The sequence below is a fragment of the Anarhichas minor genome, unplaced genomic scaffold (assembly GCF_050575085.1).
Source record: "Anarhichas minor isolate MPS153535 unplaced genomic scaffold, ASM5057508v1 ptg000034l, whole genome shotgun sequence".
Lineage (NCBI taxonomy): Eukaryota > Metazoa > Chordata > Actinopteri > Perciformes > Anarhichadidae > Anarhichas > Anarhichas minor.
Genome location: NW_027466480.1, coordinates 1,413,358 through 1,436,768, shown reverse-complemented (window position 1 = coordinate 1,436,768; position 23,411 = coordinate 1,413,358). Strand labels below are relative to the sequence as shown.

The following is a 23,411-nucleotide window of genomic DNA, read 5'->3' as shown; positions in this document are numbered from 1 at the left end:
AATGAGAGGAGGGGCCTTCTGCTAACTTTCTCGACCAGTCTTACAGTCTGTTGCATCACTCGAGTGTCTCTGTGTGTGTGTGTGTGTTGCTATTGTCATAGTTACTAGAGCAGTGTTAGCGTAGAGGAAAACTGTGAGCAGAACTGTAGCTTGTCCTCACAGAGAGTGAATTGGACTTTACAGTAGTTTTGTCACTACAGAGCCAAGAGGAGGTGCAGACATCTAGTTTTCTCTCAGACCATTTGAATTACAATATGCTGAAAGGTTATTGTTGAAGTTTTTTTGGCCCAATGATGCCAAAAATATTCTGCCTTCCCCTGTTTTTAAATGCGTGGACGTCATCCACGCACGTCCTCTTTTGTCTCTAAAGTGAAGCTTTCTTCCCTGGGGTCCAGAGTTTCCATCAGCTGGGCGGAGATGAACTCGATCAGGTCCTGGCCTGTTTCACGGCCTTCTGGGATGTTTATTATCTCGAGGTTTTCCAGGTCACCAAAGCAGGTGTTTGTTTTTCGCCGTCGTTTTGGTGGCTGCTAGGCGCTCGTCACCAGCTAGCAACTCAGCAAGACGGCCCTGAAAGTTATTAACAGTCCCTCTGAACGCGCCTACGGAGATCTGCTGCGACTTGACCGAGTCTTGAATTCGTGTTGACATGTTCTCTCGGAGGCAGGCGCTTTGTGTCTCCAGTTCAAGCACCAGCAGGTTCATGGAGAGAGTTTCTTTATCAAGGCCAAGTGTTTCAGGGGTTTTATCGGGCATCTAGAGATCTTCCCAGCTTTTGTGAAACTTTGTGCGTTGAAGGATTTTGATTTAGAAAGGCTCATATCACCACCAGAATAAAAACGTAACTGTAAGCTATTGTCCATAGCAGTTTCAATAGGTAAAGCTTGGCGTTTAATGGACTGAATTGACAAATACATGGACAGACCTCTTTCACCTGATCGTCACAACCCGGAAGTCGAACAATGCTTGTTTCTGATGATCATAATGTGTTGTTTGCAGACTGTGGAGCCCATGTCCACAAGTGCTGCAGAGAGAACCTCTCCATCTGTATAAAGAGCAAAACAAAGGTAGGTCTGATCCAGACTTTGTATTTATCTATCTAAAAGAATCTTTGAATTTACTTTTAATTTGACAGTGGAGATAAAGATAACATGCAAAACTCTTGGTGGAAATCAGATTTTTTTAAAAATACAGACTCCAGTTGGGACTTAAATAATGATCAGTAATCATCAGTGTCATGTTGTAGCAGGAAACAGAACAACTTTTAGATGCTGAAGTTTTTCACCTTTCTCCTAAAGATGTCATCTGTTTGTTTCCAGCAGCAGTCGCTGGTGCCAGAAGCTGTTCCTGGGTCAGCTGTTAACATGAGGAGTAAATGTAAGAGCACATACAAACTAGCAAATTCTTATTGAACGAGTTAATTGTGTCACAATCAAGATGACATAGTCAAGATGAACAAACTGCATTGTGATGACTATAAAACCTTTTAACATCATTTAAAACATTGTTGATCGTGATTTTACCTTAACCCGACTGCGGGCAGGTGGGTTTTAAGAGATTAAAAAACAGATTGCTTCCAGTTTAATGTTACACTGCCACTTCCTGTCATTTATTGCTTCATTTGTTGTATGTATTGCCATGTGCAGTGAAAAAAAGTCTCCATTTGAGAACAAAGATCTGTTGATAAACACATCACAGTCTCAATCAAATTCGCGCCGCGCCAGTCTCATCGCGTCTGTGCATAGACTTTGTATGTAATCTACTCGTGCGAATAATTCGCGACGCGTTTGGTGTGAACGCAGCATTAGACGTGCATTCTCTCTACTGACCAGCAGGGGGTGACCCCTCTGTTTGCAAAAATAAGTCAGATTGTATAGAAGTCTATGAGAAAATTACTCTACTTCTCACTTGATTTATTCCCTCAGTAAACATTGTAAACATGAGTTTATGGTCTAAATCGCTAGTTTCAAGTCAAATTCAATACAGCATGATGTTCATTTAGTGCTTCAAACGGCAGGGTGACGTCACGACGACTACGTCCCCTTCTTATGTACAGTCTGTGGTCTCAGTGATAGTACTCAATTCTGAATCACTATTTCCTAATAAACTAGGCATGAAAGTCTACTGCTGGTATGGTAAGTCCTAAATGTGCACTTTGATGTTCCCATCTAGCTACATCTTCAGCATCATCTGTATCCTCCACGTCCTCCTCATCGTCACGGGAACGCTGGTCCACAGCAACCACCCCTGATGACCAGCTCCCTGTGATTTTCCCAAGGAGACACCCCAGTCTCTTCAACCCACACAGCAACCTGGCCAAGAGCATCTCCACCAGCAACATAGCAGGGTGAGAAACCTTACACACACTTCCCTGTACCGCTATCCTTGTGAGGACTTTCATTGACATAATGCATTTCCTAGCCCTTTACCCTGACCTCAACCATCACAATTAAGTGCCTGACCCCAACAGCTAACCTAACCTTATTCTAACCCGAATCTTAAAACAAAGTCTGAACCCTCAAGCAGGCCTGAAAATGTAACTTTCCAAAATGTCCTCACACTTCAGGTCTAAAAAATAGGTCCTCATAAAGATAGATGTACAAGCACACACACACTCACGCAGCTCAGACTGAAAAAATGAAAGGCTCCTTATCAAAAATGTTATCATGGTAATTATATAAAAGGTTGTGTTATAACTGAAATGCTCGTACAGATTATTTAGGTGTACTTATAGCCATCCTGTTGACATTCATCTTGTGACTTCCTTTTTAATTCACTACAAATAATACATTTTCATACTCTAGCTGTAGTAAGCAGTGTGTTTTGTTCCTCGTCTGTTTTGAATATATTCGTTACTTCTGTATCCATCCCCCACTTTTGTTTGTTACTGTTGTATTTTATTGTCCTGGTCTATCTTTCTGTGATTCCTGTCTTAGTATGAAGCAGCTGTTATATATGCTGTCAAACTAAAGATTGTGATTGTAATTTGTAGGCAGTGGACCTATTAGAAACTCAATCATCCTTTTGTTCCCTGTAGGTTAGATGAAGTTTCACTCAAAGGCCTGAAGTTTCTGTCCCAGTCCACTGATTCTCTCCATAAGGGGAGCAAGGTCAATGCCTCGACTGAGTCACTCACCGATGAAGGTAGCATACTCGCACACTGTGAATACACGTAGAAAAACTGTGGTGTATTTTTGTGTGTCTGACACACATTGACTGTATATATAGATGGATGACGCATCTGCATTTTCTTCCACTGTACAAAAATGAAGCCAAAATATCCCGGATAAAAGCGCTGCCATCTTGTGCATTTGGAGCCAGACTGAGCAGGTGTGATCAGGGAGGTGGAGGTGGCATATCAAGGTCCCGCCCACACACCCACCCAAGCCATTCGCAAGCAGAGCACGGCCACAGCTTGTTAGCGTAAGAGCCACCTAGCTGCTGCATTATCACTGCGGTAGCTGTGTGGCTAGAAAGACACAACGGCTAACCATAATATCTCTATAGATACATTTATGGTCAAATTGAAGCATCTTCTCTCACAAAGACTCATGATTCGTGTTTCAAGGTGTTTTGACTTCACTTTTGGGGAGCTGTTCTTGTCATCCATCTTTTATTTACAGGCTAATTAACAGAAGGTTGTGTCTATGATGTTGACTCAGATTCCTGCGTGTGCCCTTCTAATCATTCTTGCGTGTGCAAAGGTACGGAGATGATGGACAGCCAGCTGATGGGAGAGTTTGAGTGCGACACTAAAGATCTGGAAGCCGACTCTTGGAGCGGCACAATAGATAAGAAGTTCTTGAAAACGTTAAAGAAAGATGAAATCAAGAAACAAGACGTCATCTACGGTAAAAATGTGTTGCGACTCGTTTTGGAAGGAAGATAAAGTTCATGTGTAAATGCGTCTGTCTGGTCCATAAACGTGGAGATAAGAGTCCCTTCTCTCCACAGAGTTGTACCAGACAGAGTTCCACCATGTGAGGACGCTGAAGATCATGTCGGAAGTTTACTACAAAGGTCTTCAGAAGGAGCTGCAGCTCGACACTCACACTCTGGACAAGGTGACCGATGTGCTAAAGAGCAGTTTCCCCTGTGGACATGCATACCAGCAATATTAATAAACAAATCATCCTTCAACTACACACTCTTAAGAGCTAGTCTATTGATCGTTTTTCTGTAGATTTTCCCTGTTTTGGATGACATGTTGGACACGCACACACATTTCCTCACCCTGCTCCTGGAGAGAAAGAAAGCTTCATCAACTGAGGGACAAAACAACGACAGCTTCTTCATCTTCAGCATCGGGGACGTCCTGCTCAACCAGGTGAGCAAGAAGAAAAAAAGAGTTATCACCAAATGCAACATTGTAAAGGCAGACCAGTGACCCCCTACAATATTTTATTTCATTTTATTAAACCTGTATTTATTCAGGATATTTGAATCTCTTTTTTTTAAATGGGATCCTGGTCAAGATGGCAGCGTAAACGTTTCACCACAAAAACAGCAAAAAGTTAAAAAACGACAAATTGCATTAACCAAATGATTTTTATTCAATGTCAGGACAAGCACATTTAGGTCTCAAATACTCCTTAATCCTGTTTTTGCATGTTAATAAAAATAATCTAGTTCAAAACACCAAGATGAGGGTCCAAAATTATTTTAAAGCTCTTTCAACAAAAACGTTGCATTTTGTAGAATTACAAACATAATTTGTCTGCTATCTCAGGCGTCAGTAGAAAACATAGTTAATGAGGGGTTTAGTAAAATAGGCCCCTTAACATAAAAATGTACCTTGTTAATATAGTCCTATAAAGTGGACAATCCAACGCTGTCATTCAAACTGCAATGATGTGTGCGGAAATACCAGTCAGAATCAAATCTTAACGCAGCATGATATACTGAATTTATCATTTCCAAAGATGTTCAATTTGCATGCAATTATGACGCCTCAGCTGTAGTCAGCAGCTGAAAGACAGAAGTTTCTGAGGCTGTCATGGAGCAGAGATACTTTACAACTAAGTTACTACTAAAATGCAGTTGCAGCTATTAAATACAGTAAAATATCTGATTTATCTCTCATATAGGCCTAGTGTCAATCCTTGAGCCAAGTTAATTTAGTTAAGAAATTACTACGCTCATTATTATTTACAATTCCATTGAAATGTGATCCTACCATTTCCTTCAATTTGTACCTTAAAAGAAGTTTAAATAGAAGAGAAATATTAAAAATCTAATGTTTTTAAATTCAGTTCTCAGGCTGCAGTGCTGATCGTATGAAGAAAGCTTACGGGAAATTCTGCAGTCACCACAACGAAGCCGTCAACCTCTACAAAGACCTGCACGCCAAAGACAAACGCTTCCAGGCTTTCATCAAGGTCGGCATTCTCTCTTCTATACATGTGTGTGTGGCAGTGCCACGGTTTCGCCTGCATGGGATTTGATTGTGAAGTCGCCTCTTGTGTATCTTTGCGTTCGTGCAGAGAACGATGAGCAGCAGCATTGTGCGGAGACTCAGCATCCCAGAGTGCATTCTGTTGGTCACTCAGAGGATCACCAAATATCCCGTTCTCCTCCAGAGGATACTGCAGCACACTAAAGGTAAGGATGAAGGACTCGTCCTGTAACAAGTGCCTCAAAGGAACGGTGTATGGTACATGTTGAGTACGCTTTATGTGTTTCCTCTCTGCTCTGACAGACTCGGATGAAGACCACGGCTGTGTCTGTGAAGCTCTGCGCTCTGTGAAGGAGCTGATCACGGCTGTGGACAGCAAAGTCAACGAGCAGGAGAAGAAACAGAGGCTGAGGGAGGTGTACAGGTACATTAGGCAGACTAGAGACGACACACTGTATGCATCAGATCCTAGATCAGCAGTTTAGCTCACCCTGGCAGTTCAGACTATGCACAGAACTGATTAAAATACAGTTTCCTGTCAAATGTCCACTTGAACAAATAAAAAATAAGGTAACTAGAAAAGTCTGCAACGACCGCTGCTGTAATGTTTGATTTAACGAATACAAACCACAATTGTCGAACCCCCGCAAGCATATCAGACGCATTTTTCACTCTTGTTTTAATCTATGCAGACGTCTGCACCAGATCTGTACAGGTTTTGCGTCTCGTGAGCTTAACTATGTCCGTAAGCTTTTATTTTTTCGACAATGCACGTGCAAAAGTGAGGTTGATGCCCAATAAGAAGGCACTAAATATCTTTATCTACATTTTGCACCTTTGGCAGAGCAGGTTGTGTTGTTTCTCTGTCAAGAAAGTATTCTTTCTTTCTTTCTTTCAAAAAAAAAGGGAAACAAAATCAAAACAACATAGACCATCATTCTCCATATTGACCCCGCAATAACAAAAATATTAATAAATATTGTGAACTTAGCTCTTCTGGGGTCCCTTGGAACTTAAAGTTGCAAAACCTCTTTCTTTCAGCCTATACATATTACACGTCAAATATTGCCCTTTACAAGAATTATATATAACATGGCGGCTAAATAACAGACAGTCAGACTCAGTGACAAACAATGTAGAAGAAAAAAGGAAAGAAAATATTTTCTAATACCTAGGCCTCTTAATAAACAGAGAAATATAATGGCACACCTTCTGAATTCAAGTTTCTCTCTTTCACTGAACTAAGACTAGCTAAAAATGGCTTGCTGACTCATTGTAAAACACAAATCATTCAAACTCAACGGACACAAAATACAACTCACAAAAAACTTCTCGTTTAGTTTGTTCCAACAATCGCCAACTCTGGTTTGGTCAAAATAAACTCTTCGTTTACTGAGTTAGATGCTGGTTTTCCCCAGCTGTCTCTTTCTCTGAGCAACTTGTTCTTCTGAGGCAGACTATTAAATTGGCAAAATGAAACGACAAAAATTGCCCCGACAAAAAGCAACCGGCCATGTGCTGAGCCAATTGTGTTGTCATATTAAACTGCAGTTTACTGTGTAACATCCATGTTGACTGTTAAACGCTTTGTCTGAACAGAAACTGTCAGTCCATTAGCTTTGCTAGCTGTATTAGCCCCATTAGATATTTGATTTTTTAACCCTTTTAGCCAATCGCACCGTAGAAGAAATAAGAGTCCGAAACTAAAGCCAGTGGCGGACCGTGCATTTTATAGCTACCTGGGCCTTCTGTGCTGTCCTACTGAGCTACGGTTATTTGTTTCTAGGGGTGTAACAATACACGTATTCGTATTAAACCGTTTGGTACGAGGCTTACGAACCGAACAATACGTTTGAATAATACTAGTGCATTTGGAAAATGCAGAAGCTTAAATTGTGGGAAATATAATGTTTTCGGTGGACAGCACTCAAGTAACAGACAACGGGCTGTGTGACATTTTGAATCCAGAACAATAACAAAAAACAGCTGAGGCCCTGCGTGTGTTCGGGGAGGCTAAGCTAAACTAGCTTAGCGGGGAAACAACAGCAGTTAGCTGTTCCCTAATGATTCAAACAGAATCAAATGTCGGAAATAACCCCGCGATGACGGGATGCTTCGTCATTAACGGACAAGTCAGAATCAATGTAATTAACACAATGACAAGAACAAACTTACAACATAAAACGTCAAGCATGACAAATCAATCCAGCAACACTGCAGCGCTGGAGCACGAGCCATTCATATTATTCATAAAAATAACACGATAGACAAATGAACACAGTAGTAACGCTACTGCAGATGTAAAAACAAAAGCAGTTCACTTACCACAGCTGCCTTCACAGTCCATCCTCCTTTCTTTGATAACAAAGTCCGTAACTCCCAAATCCATTTCTCCTCCTCCTTTAGCCATTGAGTGTTAAAAAAAACAAAGCTAGGTAAGAAAAAAAGAATCTACACCAAGCAAAATGCTAAAAATGTCATGTCAATGTCATAACTTCTCTTACATATGTTTCAACCTGAACTCTTTATAAATATTAGCATCTGCTAGCTAGCTTTCTGTTTGACAAAAGTCACGCTGGCCCACTGACCAATCACAGCGCACGTTAATGCAGATGTACTTAGGAGGCTACCTCGGGACCACTGGCACGTCAAAGAATACGCCCAACATGTCAAACTAAACATCTGATTGGTTGAAGACTATGACAATCAACAATATCGTCCCCATTCACTTAAACTGCAAAGGCTCTCTAGCGGGCATCGGGCCTCTCTTCTTACATAGAGAACTAGGGGATGAATCTGATTGGATAAAAGCTCTCCTTAAAACAAGCTGTGCTGGAAGCAGCGCTGCAGGCTGGAAGCGGAGCAACTGAGGAAGACAGTAGCTGTGCAATGAGACAATAAGCTAATGGGAAAAAAAATTATAATACATGTAGTGTATTTGTGAAAAATTATTAAATGATAAAATAGCTATAACTTTGTGATTCTGTTTAGGCCAGCAGAGAAGGCTTAGCTGGCCCTGACAATGAAATATGTTATCCATTAAATGTCAACTACGAGAGGTCCTTGAGCTAACATTCATAAATGAGCAAATTTCTTTTAGATGGGTCCAGCAGTATGAGAGATTAGATGTGGATGGACAGAAACAGAGATGCACACGTTTAAATACATGATCTCCTTGCTGAAGTAATGAACACAGGATAATAAACATACATTGAGCAGCACACTACTGTGTACAATATTATCTGCTTCCCTAATTTCTCCTCTCTAGATGTGGACATTTACTTTTTTTTAAATTCACATAAGAACAAAAGTTTCCAGAGCTGGAACCCGTCAGTCCAATATGTGTTTTATCAATACACGTCTTTGCAACTCCAGCGTTGTGTGGATGAGAGATAAGGGCCTGAAAAGGTTAAACATGGAATATGTTTCCTGTGATCTCCCAGTCGCACTGACAGCAAGTCCATCATGAGGATGAAGAGCGGCCAGATGTTTGCTAAAGAGGACCTGATCAGAGGAAGGAGGCTGCTGCACGATGGAGCGCTGCAGCTGAAGAACTCTGCTGGACGACTCAAAGGTACTCCGGTCTCTTGAAACACATGCACTCATTGCTTTGTTCTGCACAGAGGAAAATGGAAAACGACGTAAACCAGTTGACTCAGACACCATACAGGATGCTGCAATCATCGTCTTTTGTGTTGCAGATGTCCAGGCCATGCTCCTATCGGACGTGTTGATCTTTCTTCAGGAAAAAGACCAGAAATATGTCTTTGCCTCATTGGTAAGTACCTGCAGTGACAGTATCTGCTCATTTTTCCATATATATTTTTTACAAAGATTCAGTCTGATGTGGAACTCTTTTCCTTCAGGATCAGCGCTCTACGGTCATCTCTTTACAGAATCTGATAGTCAGAGAAGTGGCCAATGAGGAGCGAGGTCAGTCTGCTTCGCATACACAGCATTACATCCACGAACGAGCCCGCGATTGTGTTGATGTGATCAGTGAATTGGGTGAAAAATGGTAGACTGAGTGGGTGTGATGTCTCCTGCAGGTCTCTTTCTGATCACAGCTGGTACAGAGAGACCAGAGATGGTGGAGGTGTTGGCCAGCAGCAAGGAGGAGCGCAACACGTGGAGGGCTATCATACAGGACGCCATGCACTGCATGTGAGGATACAGCATGCTTTATGTTCTTACCGTTACTGTACAAAACTACGTCAGAGTTCTATTCAGCACTTTCGTTTTCTATGTAAACTACAGGGTCATGCTTTAAACAAAGTTCTCTCAGGATGAAGGCCCCCCAGTACGCCGACGTGTTCATCACTGTAAATGTTCAGTGTGAAAAAAGTGACTATCTCTAGTACGGAAGACCATTAGGGCCAGGCATAAGAGGAAAATAATGAGGGTTTTTTTGCAATAAAGTTGATGTGTTCAGAAATAATGCCAGGCATAAGACAAAAATAAATAAATTTAATTAAAACAAGTTTTTCTATTTAAAAAAAAAAAATCGAAATATCATTTAAAGGATTTAGTTGAAATGTTGGGAATCTCAATATCATTTCTAGAATGAAGTTAAAATATACTATCGAAAATAAAGTTGAAATATTGAGTATGAAGTTGAAATACCATTTTTAGAATTAGTCGATTGTTGTGAGTAAAGTTGAAATGTTGAGAATAAACATTGAACTTTGACAGTAAATTAAACTACTAGCGTTAGCACAATTTTTACTTTATTGTCAACATTTCGACTTAATTCTCGAAATGCAAACTATTTTTTTTTTCTCCCCATTTTTCCCCTTATGCCTGCCTCTAATACTCCTCCGTACTCTGGGATTGTGGGATAGCAGCATAAATTGTCTGTGATGTAAGAGAAGGGGAGAAGGTTTTTACCTTTGTTCAAACCAAATGTGTCAGAGTAGTCTGATGATTCCAGTTGTCGATGGGTGAGATCATTATTGCAAGTCAATCCGAATTATACAGCCCAACATCACAAATCACGAAGTTGCCTCCAGGATTACCAAGACTAAACAACAAAGTGCTACTTTTAAGAACAAGTAGTGGGTTGTTGATTTACGCATGCTTGATTATTGGTTGAATACATCACCGTCGCGTGTCAACACGCCCCACCACGCCCCGCCACACCCACACAGGAGGTGTCATTTTGCCTGCTGGGCCCTCATTTTTATTTCCCATTTTGTTACTGAAAAAATATTATAACTCAGGATTTTAAAGTTACAGTCAGTGAAATGTAATGGAAGCAAAAGGCTCGTCCCAAAACCAAAATAAAAAACACCAGTGTTTGTGAAGAGTGAAGTGAGTGAGTGAGAAAAAGAAAAAGAAACAATGACCAAAATTACAAAACTAAGACCCTGTTAGGTTTTTTCATTAAAACATGGACTGAGATGTTTTCATATGTGCAAAGAAAAACACCTAAAAGGGGATGGGAAGCTTCAGAGTCCTGCGAAGTCTTCTAAGATGACGAGGCAGATTCTCCCAGCCACTCAGCTATGACATGATTATGAATTTCAGCGTTCTTTAAATGGCACAGTGTCTTTTAAATAGCTCTTCAGTTTGTTGGGTCCGAGAATAAAACTTGTTTGATAACTTTTGAGCTTCACACTGAGGGCGTGTTTGTGCGTTGACAGGGAGAAAGACGAGGACGAGGGAGTCCCCAGTGAGACGGAAGAGGACAGGAGGCAGCAGGAGAACAGAGCAAAGGAGATCCGAGGTGACCCCTCCCCCCACAGTATTATATTCTATTGCTCAATGCCGTTGCGTTAATATCACTCATACGTTCTCTTGTGTTTCATTCCAGAGCTTCTACGAAGGAAAGACGAGCAGATCATCTCTTTATTGGAGGAGAAAGTCCACATTTTCAGGGACCTGGGCGACTATAGTCCCGCCCCTGACGATACGAATCCACCAGTCAGGGAGCGGATGTTGTTCATGGCCGCGCCCGACAACGTCACAAAGGGGGAGCCGATCATGAAGGATGCCCTGAAGGAAGGTGAGCAAGGCGAGCAAGGCTTCTGAGGTCACATGGCATTGTCGTGTGTGTGTGTGTGTGTGTGTGTGTGTGTGTGTGTGTGTGTGTGTGTGTGTGTGTGTGTGTGTGTGTGTGTGTGTGTGTGTGTGTGTGTGTGTGTGTGTGTGTGTGTGTGTGTGTGTGTGTGTGTGTGTGTGTGTGTGTGTGTGTGTGTGTGTGTGTGTGCGCGTGTGCGTGTGTGTGATATCCCTGTGTCTTTCTAGTGGAGACCCTGCACGGTTTAGTCAACAGTGGCGTTGGTGGAGCAGGCTGCAGCGTTCCAGTCGGCCTGACAGGGGGCAGCGTGGGACCGGTGTGTCTGCCCAGGAGAGCGGAAACATTCGGAGGCTTCGACAGTCATCAGATGAACAGCAGCAAGAGTAAGACAGACACACACACACATACATCGTGTCTTTTGGTCAGCAGTTACTTAAATGCCGTTTCATGTCGTTGCTCCAGCTGACAACAGGTGTACTACAGTCAGTGCTGATGTACATTGTTTCCTTTTGAGGAATGATTTTTTTTTTTTTATCTTGACAACTGGACAGCTGTTTTATCTCACATGTTTGCTGCTGTGACAAAAAAACCTGATGCACTTCTCGGCTCCTCTTTTCTTCTTTGTCCCCAGATGGAGAGAAGGAAGAGGGGGAGGAATCACTGGACCTCCGCAGGACTGAGTCAGACAGCGTGTTGAAGAAGGTGTGTGTGTGTGTGTGGTCCATATTTGCGTCTCCACAATGCATTATTTATGGAAGCATTTTGTTCCAAGATCTGTTTTGAAAAATGGATGTCGGTGTCACTGAGTGTACTAGATAAACAAAGCAGGAATGGATGAAAATGTTTCCGAGCCAGCGGTTAATTCCTGCAGTTCTCATCAGTGAGATGTCTGGTTAACTGTGAACACACTCACAGTGGGTTTAATTCGCTAATCAGTTTATTCTGATTGATTTCTTTATATAAGGAAACAAACTAATTCTCAAATTCATGCAATTTCAAGGCACTACAAATACAAACAATGGAGCCCCAAAGTGTTGCATTTCACGATGGAGATTCTCATATACTCCATTGTAAGCTAGGACTGGGACTTTTTATAGTTGAGTATTTTAAGTATGACAATAATTGATGAGGATCAAATGCATCAATTTCATAGTTATAGTTAAGCCTAATTTAATGACTGCACTTTTAATATGCTCTGCATTTAGTTGAAAGTTGTGTTTACATTTTTTAAGACATTTTCGTCATCCATTGTGTGTTCACATGGTCTGAGAGAGTTCTAAATGTCAACGAACAAATCCAGCCAAGAAAATATTGATGAATCCTGTATTTGTGCGTAAAACGTTTATACGAACATTTTTACTGTTAAAATCAATATTGTTATCTGGAAGGACAAATTGATTTGTATTACCTATAAAATAAATAACTAATGATAAGATAGTGGTGGTGAAACCTCAAGTTATGAACTTAAGTACAGTTTTGAGGTACTTTACTTGAGTGTTTCCTTTGTCTGCTACTTTGTACTGCTATACACTATATTTATTTAAAACCTTTAGTTACTTTGCAGATTTATATTGATAATGCAAATTATAATCAACAAATAAATGAATTTATAATTAATTTGAATAAATTAATTATAAATACATTTTAAATAAGACAGTACATATATGATGAATAAACCAAAGACTTGGCTACTGCAGTTTTACTTCACGCTTGGCACACTTGAGAAGTTTCAGCTGGTTTAAATCTGCAAAGTCACCGCTAGTGTCATAGACTTCTATACAATCAGATTTCTTTTTGCAACCGAAGGAGTTGCTGGAGACCCTGCTGGTCATTAGAGAGAATGAAAGTTTTAAGATACTTCCACATCGACTTAACTCTGCAGAACCGGAGATTGCCGCATTGGTGATCCCCGGACTTCAACTAGCTAATGTTAGCATGCTAACATGTTAAATAAAATGGTCACCATAGGAAACATTTTACCTGCTTAACAGCAGCATGTTAACAATATCACTGTGAGCGTGTTAGCATGCTGAAATTAGCCTTTAGCTAAAGGCACCGCTGTGTCTAAATGCAGCTTCATAGAGCTGCTAGCATGGCTATAGAAACAAGAGCCACAACAATGTCTTATAATATTCCATATGCTCCTCTGTGTAATATCTCACTGCTGCTCACAGTCCTTACACATTCTCTGCTAGCATTATATTACAGTATGGCTGTGTGATATTAAATGTGCTGTAAACATTAATATGAATTGTGTGTGTGTGTGTGTGCCTCAGGGAGCCACTGCCAGCCTTCAGATGTTGCTGAAGAGAAACAATGAGGTAAGTGTGTGGGCTTCTTGTTTCAACCCTGCCCCACCCTACTGGCTTGTTTCTTACACTCACTGCAGGGCAAAGTTGTAGCCAGAAACACAGAAACCATACCTGTACACAGTAAATATGGCATAGGTTAGAGTTTCCACATTGAAGAACCACTTGCCTTACTTCGTCAACAAAAGTCGAGAACTGTATTCATGGAATAAGCTAACGCTGCCGTTATCTTACTATCTAACTAGCTAGCTAGCTACCAAACATAATGTGTCGTGCGTGTTGCTAGCCGCAATTCCCCTGAGAGCGAGATGCTCAGCGCTTGCATAAACTACAATTACTGGAAGATGAATTAAGTCAGAAAGATATGACACAGTTTCCCTGTCACACAAGTGTTTACTGTTTGCATAAAATAGATTCAGAGAGTGACAGCATGTTTAAGTATATTGCATCCATATCGCCAGCAGCAGGCAGTTACCATTTACCGTCCCCTCGTGATATCCCGGCACTCCCGCATAATATGCAAGTTCATTAGCAGGTTGCAGTATTTTCTTCCTTCATGTTATATAGCCTCCAGAGTAATATACAGTTTTTAAAAATGGCCCTTGTTCCCCTCTATAAAGGCTTGTTTCCAAAAAATACGATTGATAAACAAGCATATTTTCTTACTTACAGAAATCCTCAGTTAGCGAAGATATTACTCTTTGAACATTCTCCTGAAAAGTGTGATATTATTCCTGAGTTCCATGTCGGTCTACCATTGGCTTCTCTTCGATGATAGTCTGCCCTCACTGTCGTGACGTTTTCACTGTAAACGTCTGATTCATGTTAATGTTTATTTTTATTTGATATGGACATCACAGTAGCATTAGAATTGTAACATACATTTATACACAAAGCCCAGATGCGCTGTGTTAAGTGTTTGTAGCGAAATGCAAATTTACAACACCTGTCCACAGGAGGCTTTTTAAAAAAAAAGAAGTTAAAATAGAAAATAACATCTGAAATAACTGTGCTACAACTTTAAGCGCTGCTGCTGTTTTAGGACTTTGGTCTTCCCCTGTGTTTGATGTAAATTACCCAGCAAGCATTGCCACACTATTGTTTTGAAAAGCTGTACATTAATATTACGTCAGAATGAAAGTTGAACACATTTTCTGGCATCATTGTTTAGAGAAGACTCAAATGATCAAGTCTACAAACTTGCTGGGTCTTAAAATAGTTCAATCTATCATCACTGAAACCGCGATGTAATTTAACGCTGTGTGATTCCAGCAGGTGCAGCACAGTATGACGCATCTCCACGACCTGCTGATTTCACTCCAGGTACCAGCGACACACCTCTAGTAAAAAAAGATACCACAAACGCACACAGAGGCCCTGTTTACATCTGACTTTCATTCTAACTCCTCTTCTCCTGCCTCCAGGCCGTGGTGGTCCAGCAGGACTCGTACGTCGAGGACCAGCGGCAGACGCTGAGCGAGCGGCTCACCGCCAATTCCTCCAGACACTCATCCTCTTCCTCGCTCTCGTCGTCCTCGTCGTCCCGCCCCTCCTCCCTCATCGAGCAGGAGAAACACAGGAGTCTGGAGAGACAGCGGCAGGAGGCGGCCACCCTGCAGGTTCACTTTCACTGCCACTTCCTCTTTAGTCTTTCTTTCACATAATGATCATGGCGCCATTCGAGCCATGTCCACTCAATTTTTTTTAATTTAGTTTATCTATGTTTGTGTTCTTTTGTGGTTCGTTGCAGAAACAGCAGGCCGCACACCAGGAGGAAAAGAGGAGGCGAGAGAAGGCTTGGGAGTTGAAGGAGAAATGTCTGGCAGAGCGGGAGGAGAGGCTGAGGGTGGACGAGGAGCAGACCAGGAGGAGGCGTCGGGAGGTGACGGAGGAGTGGCAGACACTGCAGAGGAGGAAAGAAGAATACCAGGTGGAGCTGGAGAGGCTGAGGGAGGCACAGAGGAGGCTGGAGAGAGACAAGGAGGCTCTGAGGAGAGACACCGAGAGACTGGAAGCCATGAAGAGAGACGAGGTCAGAGTCCGGGAGGGGGGGTTGTCTCCATGCAGAGTCCTGTAATGATGCAGAGATTTGAATGTAAACTGGGTCAGAACAAGGGTGACCATGTTAGTCCATTGCTGTAGTCGGAGCAGACGTCCACCTACACGGGTCCCTCTGGTCCTCTGTGTGATTAGAGCTGCTCTCTGAGTTACACTGACACTGTTGACAATGAGACTAAAAACAATTGCTGCAACATATTTGTGTCTTTTTATTATTTTATCACCAGACTTTCAGAGGACAGCTTTTTACTACTGGCTTCGTCACGTTTCATGTTTGCGATAAAAGTGTCACATAAATCTTAGATCACATTTGATTTGTATTATGTTTTGTGAATTAGGTTTTTCAGATTTGGGTATTTAATTTGTTAAATTTTTACACATGAATATAACCATAGTTGTAACCATATAAAATCAAACACGAGTTTAGCGCTACAATTTGTCACAAATTGTCGCAAATTTATGGGGATACCCCACAAACACTCAATTGACCTTTCTCCAAGTCCCGCCCCCCGGAACGCAGACTGGCCAATCATAGTGTAGCATCACCCGGCTGACAACTATCCGGCTCTGCTCCTATGACTCATGCAATTGTTATGTTACGTTTCTATGTCAAAAAACCTATGGAGCTAACATTAGCGGAGTACGTCAGCACATCATTAATAGCGTCAGCACTTCTATGCTACGCTAGCTATTGAAGGTAGACTGAATTTCTACACATTTTTAGTTTTTAGTGAATGACCTAACCAGCTTGAAAGGAACAGTGTTGTTCCTGAAATTCATTTCACTTTCATTCTGTTATTTATTTAACCTGTATTTGCTGCTAAATCAGTTTGACATCCTCGATTTATCCTTGAAACGCATATTGTAGACTGTTTTGTCTGCTTCTATCTGAAATCGATTTCTTTCCAAAAAATGATGCAGGGCGTGCAGTTGTATGGACATCCTTTATTTAACAAAAAATAACAAGATAATCAAACGATTCCTAATATGACAAAAACAAATACATAAAATGAAATAATAAGACCTACAAAATCAGGAGGTCATACTTAAACAGATCATGAAAATGGATCATTCTTTCATAGGTTATAGAAAAGCATTAATATCAGTGAAAGCATGAAGTAATAAAGTCATAAGACATCATTCTAGAGATGCACAACTGATCCTATAATAAGAAGACAGGTGGAAAGTTAGTGACAGTGTGGGCTCCATGGTAGCTCTGACAGCTGGACGGAGTAGTTCCCTTTAAGGCTGTTACTACTGGGTTATCGGTGTGTGTGACCATGTCTCTGGTGTCTCTGTAATTTACAGTCGGAGCAGCTTCAGCGGTACCAGCGGACTCCCTCCACTACCTCTGAGGACTCCATAAGGTTCCACAGCTCCGGGTCTCTGGATCTTGACTCAAAAGAAGCAGCAGAACAGCAAAAAGTGGTAAAAATAATTGACAGAAGGAGACCAAACCAGTGTTTACCTACAGTTTAGTCGGCTGCTCCACGAGTCTCGGAACAAGTAAAAAGAGCTGTCCTTTGTTTCTTGATGTACCACAGGTGGAGCTCTCATCCTCCGCCCCGACCAAAGAGCCCTTCCTCCGCATTGGATCCAAGAGGATGGGGAAAAACTTCAATCCCTTCTCCTCGTCCTCCTCCAAGGCTCAGGGAGCCGAGAAGGAGTCCCAGCTCCCCAACAGACTGCTCCAGCTGGCCAAACCCAAGGAGAAGAAAGACAAGAGGAAGAAGAACGGCAAAGGAGAGCAGACACAGACAGGTGCAATGAACAAAGTCTATCCTGGTATTAGCCGGTCCTCTTGTTTCTTCACCTGGAATATATCTTAATATGAAGACAGAATCTCTTTGCTTCTTCTCTTTTGAATAATCAACCAATCATGTTTTACCGAATGTGTTGAGTTGTGCATACAGTTATGAGGATTATAAATCAACGATCTGGAGGCTCTAAACAAAGATGGCGAACTTTATTACTCATTTCAACCTTGACAAAGGCAGCGCACGCCAGATCCACTCCTTCCGTCCTTTATATAATATAATATAATATTCAGGAGTATTTCACATTTTTGTGTAATTTATTCTTCATTCCCATTGGTGTGTAAAGGCCTTGAGAGTCCGGCTGATACCATTTTAATGTAAGGTAGTGAAGAAAATATTGAGTATTGCATTATAATGTTTTGTGATACTGTATCATTTATCAACAGCACTAAACTTATTTTTTTATAGATAGTTTACATCTAAAGATTTGTGGCAGACAGCGGCTCAGTAAGCACAGAAAGCAGTGCTATGATGTCAAGGGGATCTGTGATAAATGCAAATCCCACTGTTCTGATTGAAACCCTGTTTTTTTGCTCAGATTATATGCATATGATGGTGCGTTCTCTTCTACACTATAATAGTTTTCCTAATATTAGTTTTGAAAAATTGCAATATATCGCCCTGCTTACAGTATCGCAATTGTATTGAATTGTAACCCCTGTATCATGATACATAATGTATTGCCAGATTCTTGGTAATACATGACAGTAAATATCACGCTATGGCCAATTCAATTTATTTTGGATTGCCCAAAATCACAAATTTTCCTCAGAGGGCTTTACAATCCGTACAACCAGGCCAGGAGATTGTTAGCCTAGCTTAGCATAAATGCTGGAAACAGGGGGAATTAGCTAGCCTGGCTGTGTCCAAAAGTAACAAAATCCACCTACCAGCTCCTCTAAAACTCACTGACTAACATGTTTTATCTTATTATGTTAATTATGTGCCGGACCATTTCTAGGCCAGATTATGATTTGTGTCTTTGTGTCTCTTTCAGAAAGCAAAGCTGCAGTGATGTCGGATCCTCAGAACGACGGGGACATCTTCTTCTGCTGAGGACGGTGATGACTCACATGTGAACCTCTAACCTGGCCAGTGCAGCAGACAGGACCCCCAAGTGTCCCCTTAACTCTCTATTTGGATATGAAATGCCCACATGGGGTCTTTTTCTGCAGACGACCTGGCCTCTGGACACTGTCCCTACCTAAGGGATGACAGTCCAACTAACCTGCATGCGTCCCAGGCAAAAAAAGTAACTCTGACCTACTCACTGAGTCTCCAGGTGAAGTCATGTTGAGCTGGTGATTCAATCAGGGGGACTTTTATTCGACAAATATGCCAAGAATCCCCCCCCCCCCCCCCCCCTTCCCACAACCTTCCCACAACCTTCCATCAGTAAGAGATGCCAAGGAGGATCAAACGAGAGGAAACGGTATTCTTTAATTCTCCCAGCTGTCGGGAGAACACTCAAATCTCCTCGAGACTTCAAACTGTAGCTTTAACACAAACCAACGAGTACCATTTCTTTCAACTAACTTCACTTTTTGCGCTTTGTGGTGCCGGTGACTCCTCCGGGAGTAGTTTACACAGTCCTGAGTCCGAAACTGAGCTTTTAATCCAACGTGTGACGCGTCTGTCCGCACGTTTTCCTCAACTCTGGCTTCGTCCGTCAAGGGAGTAACAGACCGCCGCACCACGTGGTGTCAGCAGATAGCAACCTCCGAACGAGGTCACCGTGTGCAGAACAAAGGCCGCAGGCTTCCAGACGCAATCGATCGACTACACGTCGGCCACCAGAGAGAGACGGATGAGTCCGTGGAGACACAAGAGTGGGAATGATCACCAAAGACTTTTAGTGCCTTAAGTCTCCGATACAGTCTCTGTCTGATGGATGCAACCACAGTGCAACGAACGCTCAAAGCAGGTGTTTCATAATGTCGTCGGAAAGTCACTGCCAATCTCTAGAGAATTCATCATTCAACAAATCATCTTTAATCGCCTTTTTCGGTGTGACAATCACAGCAGTGCAACTGTAACTGCAGCTCAACAGGATGAGGAATACAGAGATCTTCAACATGCACTTTATATACACACACACGAGAGAGTGATGCTTGATTTTAAGGGTCTGTCATTTCCCCTTTAATAATTGAATCATGATTAGTCTCAGTAATTGGTACTAAACAGGGGAAATGGGAACGTCCCTAATAGCTTAGCTCCATTTAAATCCAAGTAAATCTGCCTTTCATTACTGCAAACTTTATTTTCAGTATATGTTAAATTGTATTGTGAAAGTACAGTTTTGCACGTCCCTATAGTTTGACACCGTTCTTTGTGGTAAATTACTAGGCAACCATTTGGAAATGACCGAATTATAAAAGAAAGCATCGCCCCATGAGAGCAGCAGTACAGAATATTTCGACTTGTCCTGGATTTATATTGAGATGACGTGATCATATCATGTTAATGCCTTTGTGAACTTCTTAGGTCAAAATGAACGACTCTCTGCGAGTTAAGAAACAGAACAAAACGAATTTGCAGTCGTTTATGTTTTACACATTTAAAGGGCTTCACTCGTCGAATGTCACTATGACTGAGCTCGCTAGTTCACTCTCGACTTTGGAAACAATCCTCCCTCAAGATCCATTTAGCAGCTCTCCCGGAGCTTTCGACCACATCGAGCGGTCTTCATCAGCAGATTGAATTTGGCACGATTCTGAGCACCTCTAACATCCATGTTGATGTAAATCAATTTTGATTATTTTACAAGTAATGTTGTATACATTTGCCCCTATGTCATAATTGTTGATATGCGAAAGAAAAATAATATCGCCAAGCCAAACTTTGTAGAAAGTCTTCAAAGAGAGACAATCATTGAGTTTACATTCAAATTTGTAAATAAGTCATGTAAGAAAAATGAATCCTAAAGGGTTAACTGTCACATAAATCGGTACCAATCATTATTGAGCAATCATCAATACTGTACATTGTCAAATAGTGGCTGGAGACTTTATTTAGCTCAGTGTAACAGAGAAGCAGAGACGGGCCTTTTATTTCTAACCTCCCCTGGTCCTTTTAAGCACATCGGATCTGAGTGTTTTAGTAGGACACTACTTGTTTTCTGATTCCACTTCCATTTGTCATGTTAGTTTGTTGCCGTTCAAGACTTCTTCCGTCTGTTAGGTCTTTTATTTAGAAACAAATTTGAATCAATGGAAGCGAATTCTGCCAAAAAGAGAAGAGTATTGCTGCGCTCAGATTACGGAGGGTGACTCTGTCGACCGATGGAAATACACATTACGTCCACGTTACCTTTAACGTCTAGTATATTTACTGGACTTTTTCAATTGTTTTTTTTGCCGTTATTTCACATCCAGCCATTATTTGAGAATTTACAGTACAAACCAAAAACCAGGTTTAATCCAGAGCCAGAATTTTATTATTTGGACAAACAACCCTGAATTAATTGAATTGAACTGAAACTGAAGTGTGAATTGAACTCAGGATAAACAGCGGGGCCTTTTTTTTTTTTTTTTTACTCAAAACATATTTTTTTATTTTATTGTAAATACAATTCATATGTCCTTTGGATCAAGAGTGAAACGAGGATAACTATTTAAAAATAGTTTCTCTCAAAATAATTTTACAGATACTTTAAATCTACTTATAATCCCTTTGAGTGTCTGCATTGCATTGCAGATGTCCCCGTCATTTTAAATGCATCTGAAAGGGACAAATGCATCCAAAGCGCGATTAATATTTCAGCCCTCTGTCGTTTTCCGCCGCGCTGCTGAGAGGAGCCGATTTCTAGCTGAAACTCTTCCATTTCTTAATGCACTTGCAGCTCTCTTGCGCTCCTCTCACTGTTGTGTATGTGTGTGATCACCAGCGGTGGTTGGTCTTCCTTTCAGTTTTCCGATTCAAGGGCAAAGAAAACACACTTGGGTTCCTTTGGAGACTCGAGAACAAAACAGTTTTTTTTCACGCCGATTCACATCAAAAACCAGTTCCTTCAACAGTAATATATTTAAAAATGACCCCAGTACCACACAGCCTTAATTGGATTCAAATGAGTGACCTGTTATGTGCATTTTGTGCTTCAGTATACAGATCTGCTCTGTAAATACGATGCCCTATGTGCAACTAATCGTTCTCCGTCTACAACGGATATTTAATTCAACACTGTGTTGCTTTAAAGCTAGAACCGTCACTGGGACAGGAACCTCAAACAGACTTTGAACTACTACTTCAGCTCTCTAACCTCTCCTCCTCCTGCTTTGGCTCGCTAAACTAGCTTTCAAACTTTACCACTGACTTCAGTTTGAAGACTAGAGAGCTAGTTAGCTAGCCAGCTGTGGTGCACAGTTTTTAAAAAAATCTACCCACAAGCATAAACACGGGTCAGTTTACATGTTAAGTCATGTAGCCGTTATCCTTTAACGCCACCGCTAACAGAACACTGTTTGTCCTTAGCTTTTAAGCTACATTTAGCAGCACCAGCCTCTTTACATGGTGTGTTGGCTAGAAGCAGCATTTTGTATGGATTTTGTTTTTCTTCCCTTTTCAGTAATACAAATATCAGCAATACATGTAAAAATTGCTTTAATATATATATATATATTAATTGGCTAATTGGGATTCCAGTCAGACTGAATTACAAAGCTAGCCTTGAGTAGATGAACTGTTGTGAAATGGATCCAAAAAAAAAAAAAACTGCCAAATTTAAAGATAATTGTCTAAGATCGCAAACCTTTTTAATTTATTACTTTTGTTGTCTTTAATGTGTTGGATCGGGATGTGCCGCAAGTATTTTTAAAAGTATGTATCTAATGACTATTAAAGTAGTATTTTGAAAATCACACTGATACACAGTATTTGGTGTAATGCTGCACTATAAATTCAGCTGCCTCAGCTGTCTGAAACTTTAGAAAGATTACCAAGCACATAGTCCAAATCTATTCGCCTTCTCAAAAACCACAAGGTGTCCTTTCTTTCATTTGTCTTTATTCCAACACTGTTCTGCATTTCAATCTTAAGGGAACAGAGGATTCAAGTGATGTTTTCTTAGTAAGAGTACATCACAGCAACACGTTCACATGGTGGCAGCCAGAGTCCTGCTGTAAAGAGGGAGATTCATTTAAATACTAATTTACACTTATCATCCAGCCCCCTCTCTGGTCCAGATAACCCCCCAGAGTGACGTCCTTCAGTGGGTTTCACTTTCCTGAGTTTAGGGCTGTTCTCCATTGTTTTCCCATTGTACGGTTCAACACCCAATCTGCAGTTTTTGGATGCCTGAAACATAATAAGCTAAAATCACAGAAACGATGTACGATCATGAGTTTAGTGGTGGTCTGAGGCCCCGCTCTCTCCTCCTCCACATTACCATTCAGTGTGCACTAGAATTTTACTAAAACCATTCACAAGGAATTTTACGCACTCACATTAAACCTTACAGTTTTTGCACTGTGAGCTTTTTGAAATGTATTTGTACTAAAAACAAAAAGGTACAATGTTTATTTTTCTTGTTTTATGTACAAAGAAAAAAGGGCAAAGCAACAAATTTTGTAAATATGTTTTATGTACAAATTTGAACTTCCAAAGTACTGATAACTGGATTTTGTTTAGTTTGATGATAATTTTTTTTATTATAAATAATAAAGCTTTATTTATCTCTTCTTCCTGTTTTTTAAATGTACAGTAATTCTCTTTAAATAAATGAGTATGGTGTTTGTCATGTGACTCATGTTGTGTGGTTCTTTTGATGGAGGGGAGATTGACTTTAACACTCCAGGAAACACACAGACCAATTATAT

General features: G+C 41.0%; 1 protein-coding gene across 1 annotated transcript in view; it reads left to right on the top strand.

The window, feature by feature from the left end:
- The window catches only part of LOC142965573 (uncharacterized), a gene marked incomplete at its 5' end in the record, with an annotated part of 75,479 nt that extends 52,142 nt beyond the window's left edge, over positions 1-23,337 (top strand). The window contains 25 exons of the mRNA XM_076106564.1: positions 1,000-1,067; positions 1,320-1,377; positions 2,173-2,347; positions 3,038-3,144; positions 3,705-3,851; positions 3,955-4,064; positions 4,184-4,327; positions 5,253-5,378; positions 5,484-5,601; positions 5,699-5,819; positions 8,839-8,969; positions 9,097-9,173; positions 9,262-9,328; positions 9,445-9,559; positions 11,038-11,120; positions 11,208-11,399; positions 11,642-11,797; positions 12,046-12,116; positions 13,691-13,735; positions 14,996-15,046; positions 15,148-15,342; positions 15,474-15,755; positions 17,090-17,209; positions 17,326-17,542; positions 18,596-23,337. Of these exons, the coding sequence (XP_075962679.1) occupies positions 1,000-1,067; positions 1,320-1,377; positions 2,173-2,347; positions 3,038-3,144; positions 3,705-3,851; positions 3,955-4,064; positions 4,184-4,327; positions 5,253-5,378; positions 5,484-5,601; positions 5,699-5,819; positions 8,839-8,969; positions 9,097-9,173; positions 9,262-9,328; positions 9,445-9,559; positions 11,038-11,120; positions 11,208-11,399; positions 11,642-11,797; positions 12,046-12,116; positions 13,691-13,735; positions 14,996-15,046; positions 15,148-15,342; positions 15,474-15,755; positions 17,090-17,209; positions 17,326-17,542; positions 18,596-18,654 (3,035 nt within the window). The remainder of the gene's footprint in view (positions 1-999; positions 1,068-1,319; positions 1,378-2,172; positions 2,348-3,037; positions 3,145-3,704; positions 3,852-3,954; positions 4,065-4,183; positions 4,328-5,252; positions 5,379-5,483; positions 5,602-5,698; positions 5,820-8,838; positions 8,970-9,096; positions 9,174-9,261; positions 9,329-9,444; positions 9,560-11,037; positions 11,121-11,207; positions 11,400-11,641; positions 11,798-12,045; positions 12,117-13,690; positions 13,736-14,995; positions 15,047-15,147; positions 15,343-15,473; positions 15,756-17,089; positions 17,210-17,325; positions 17,543-18,595) is intronic.
- Between the last annotated feature and the right edge of the window lie 74 nt (positions 23,338-23,411).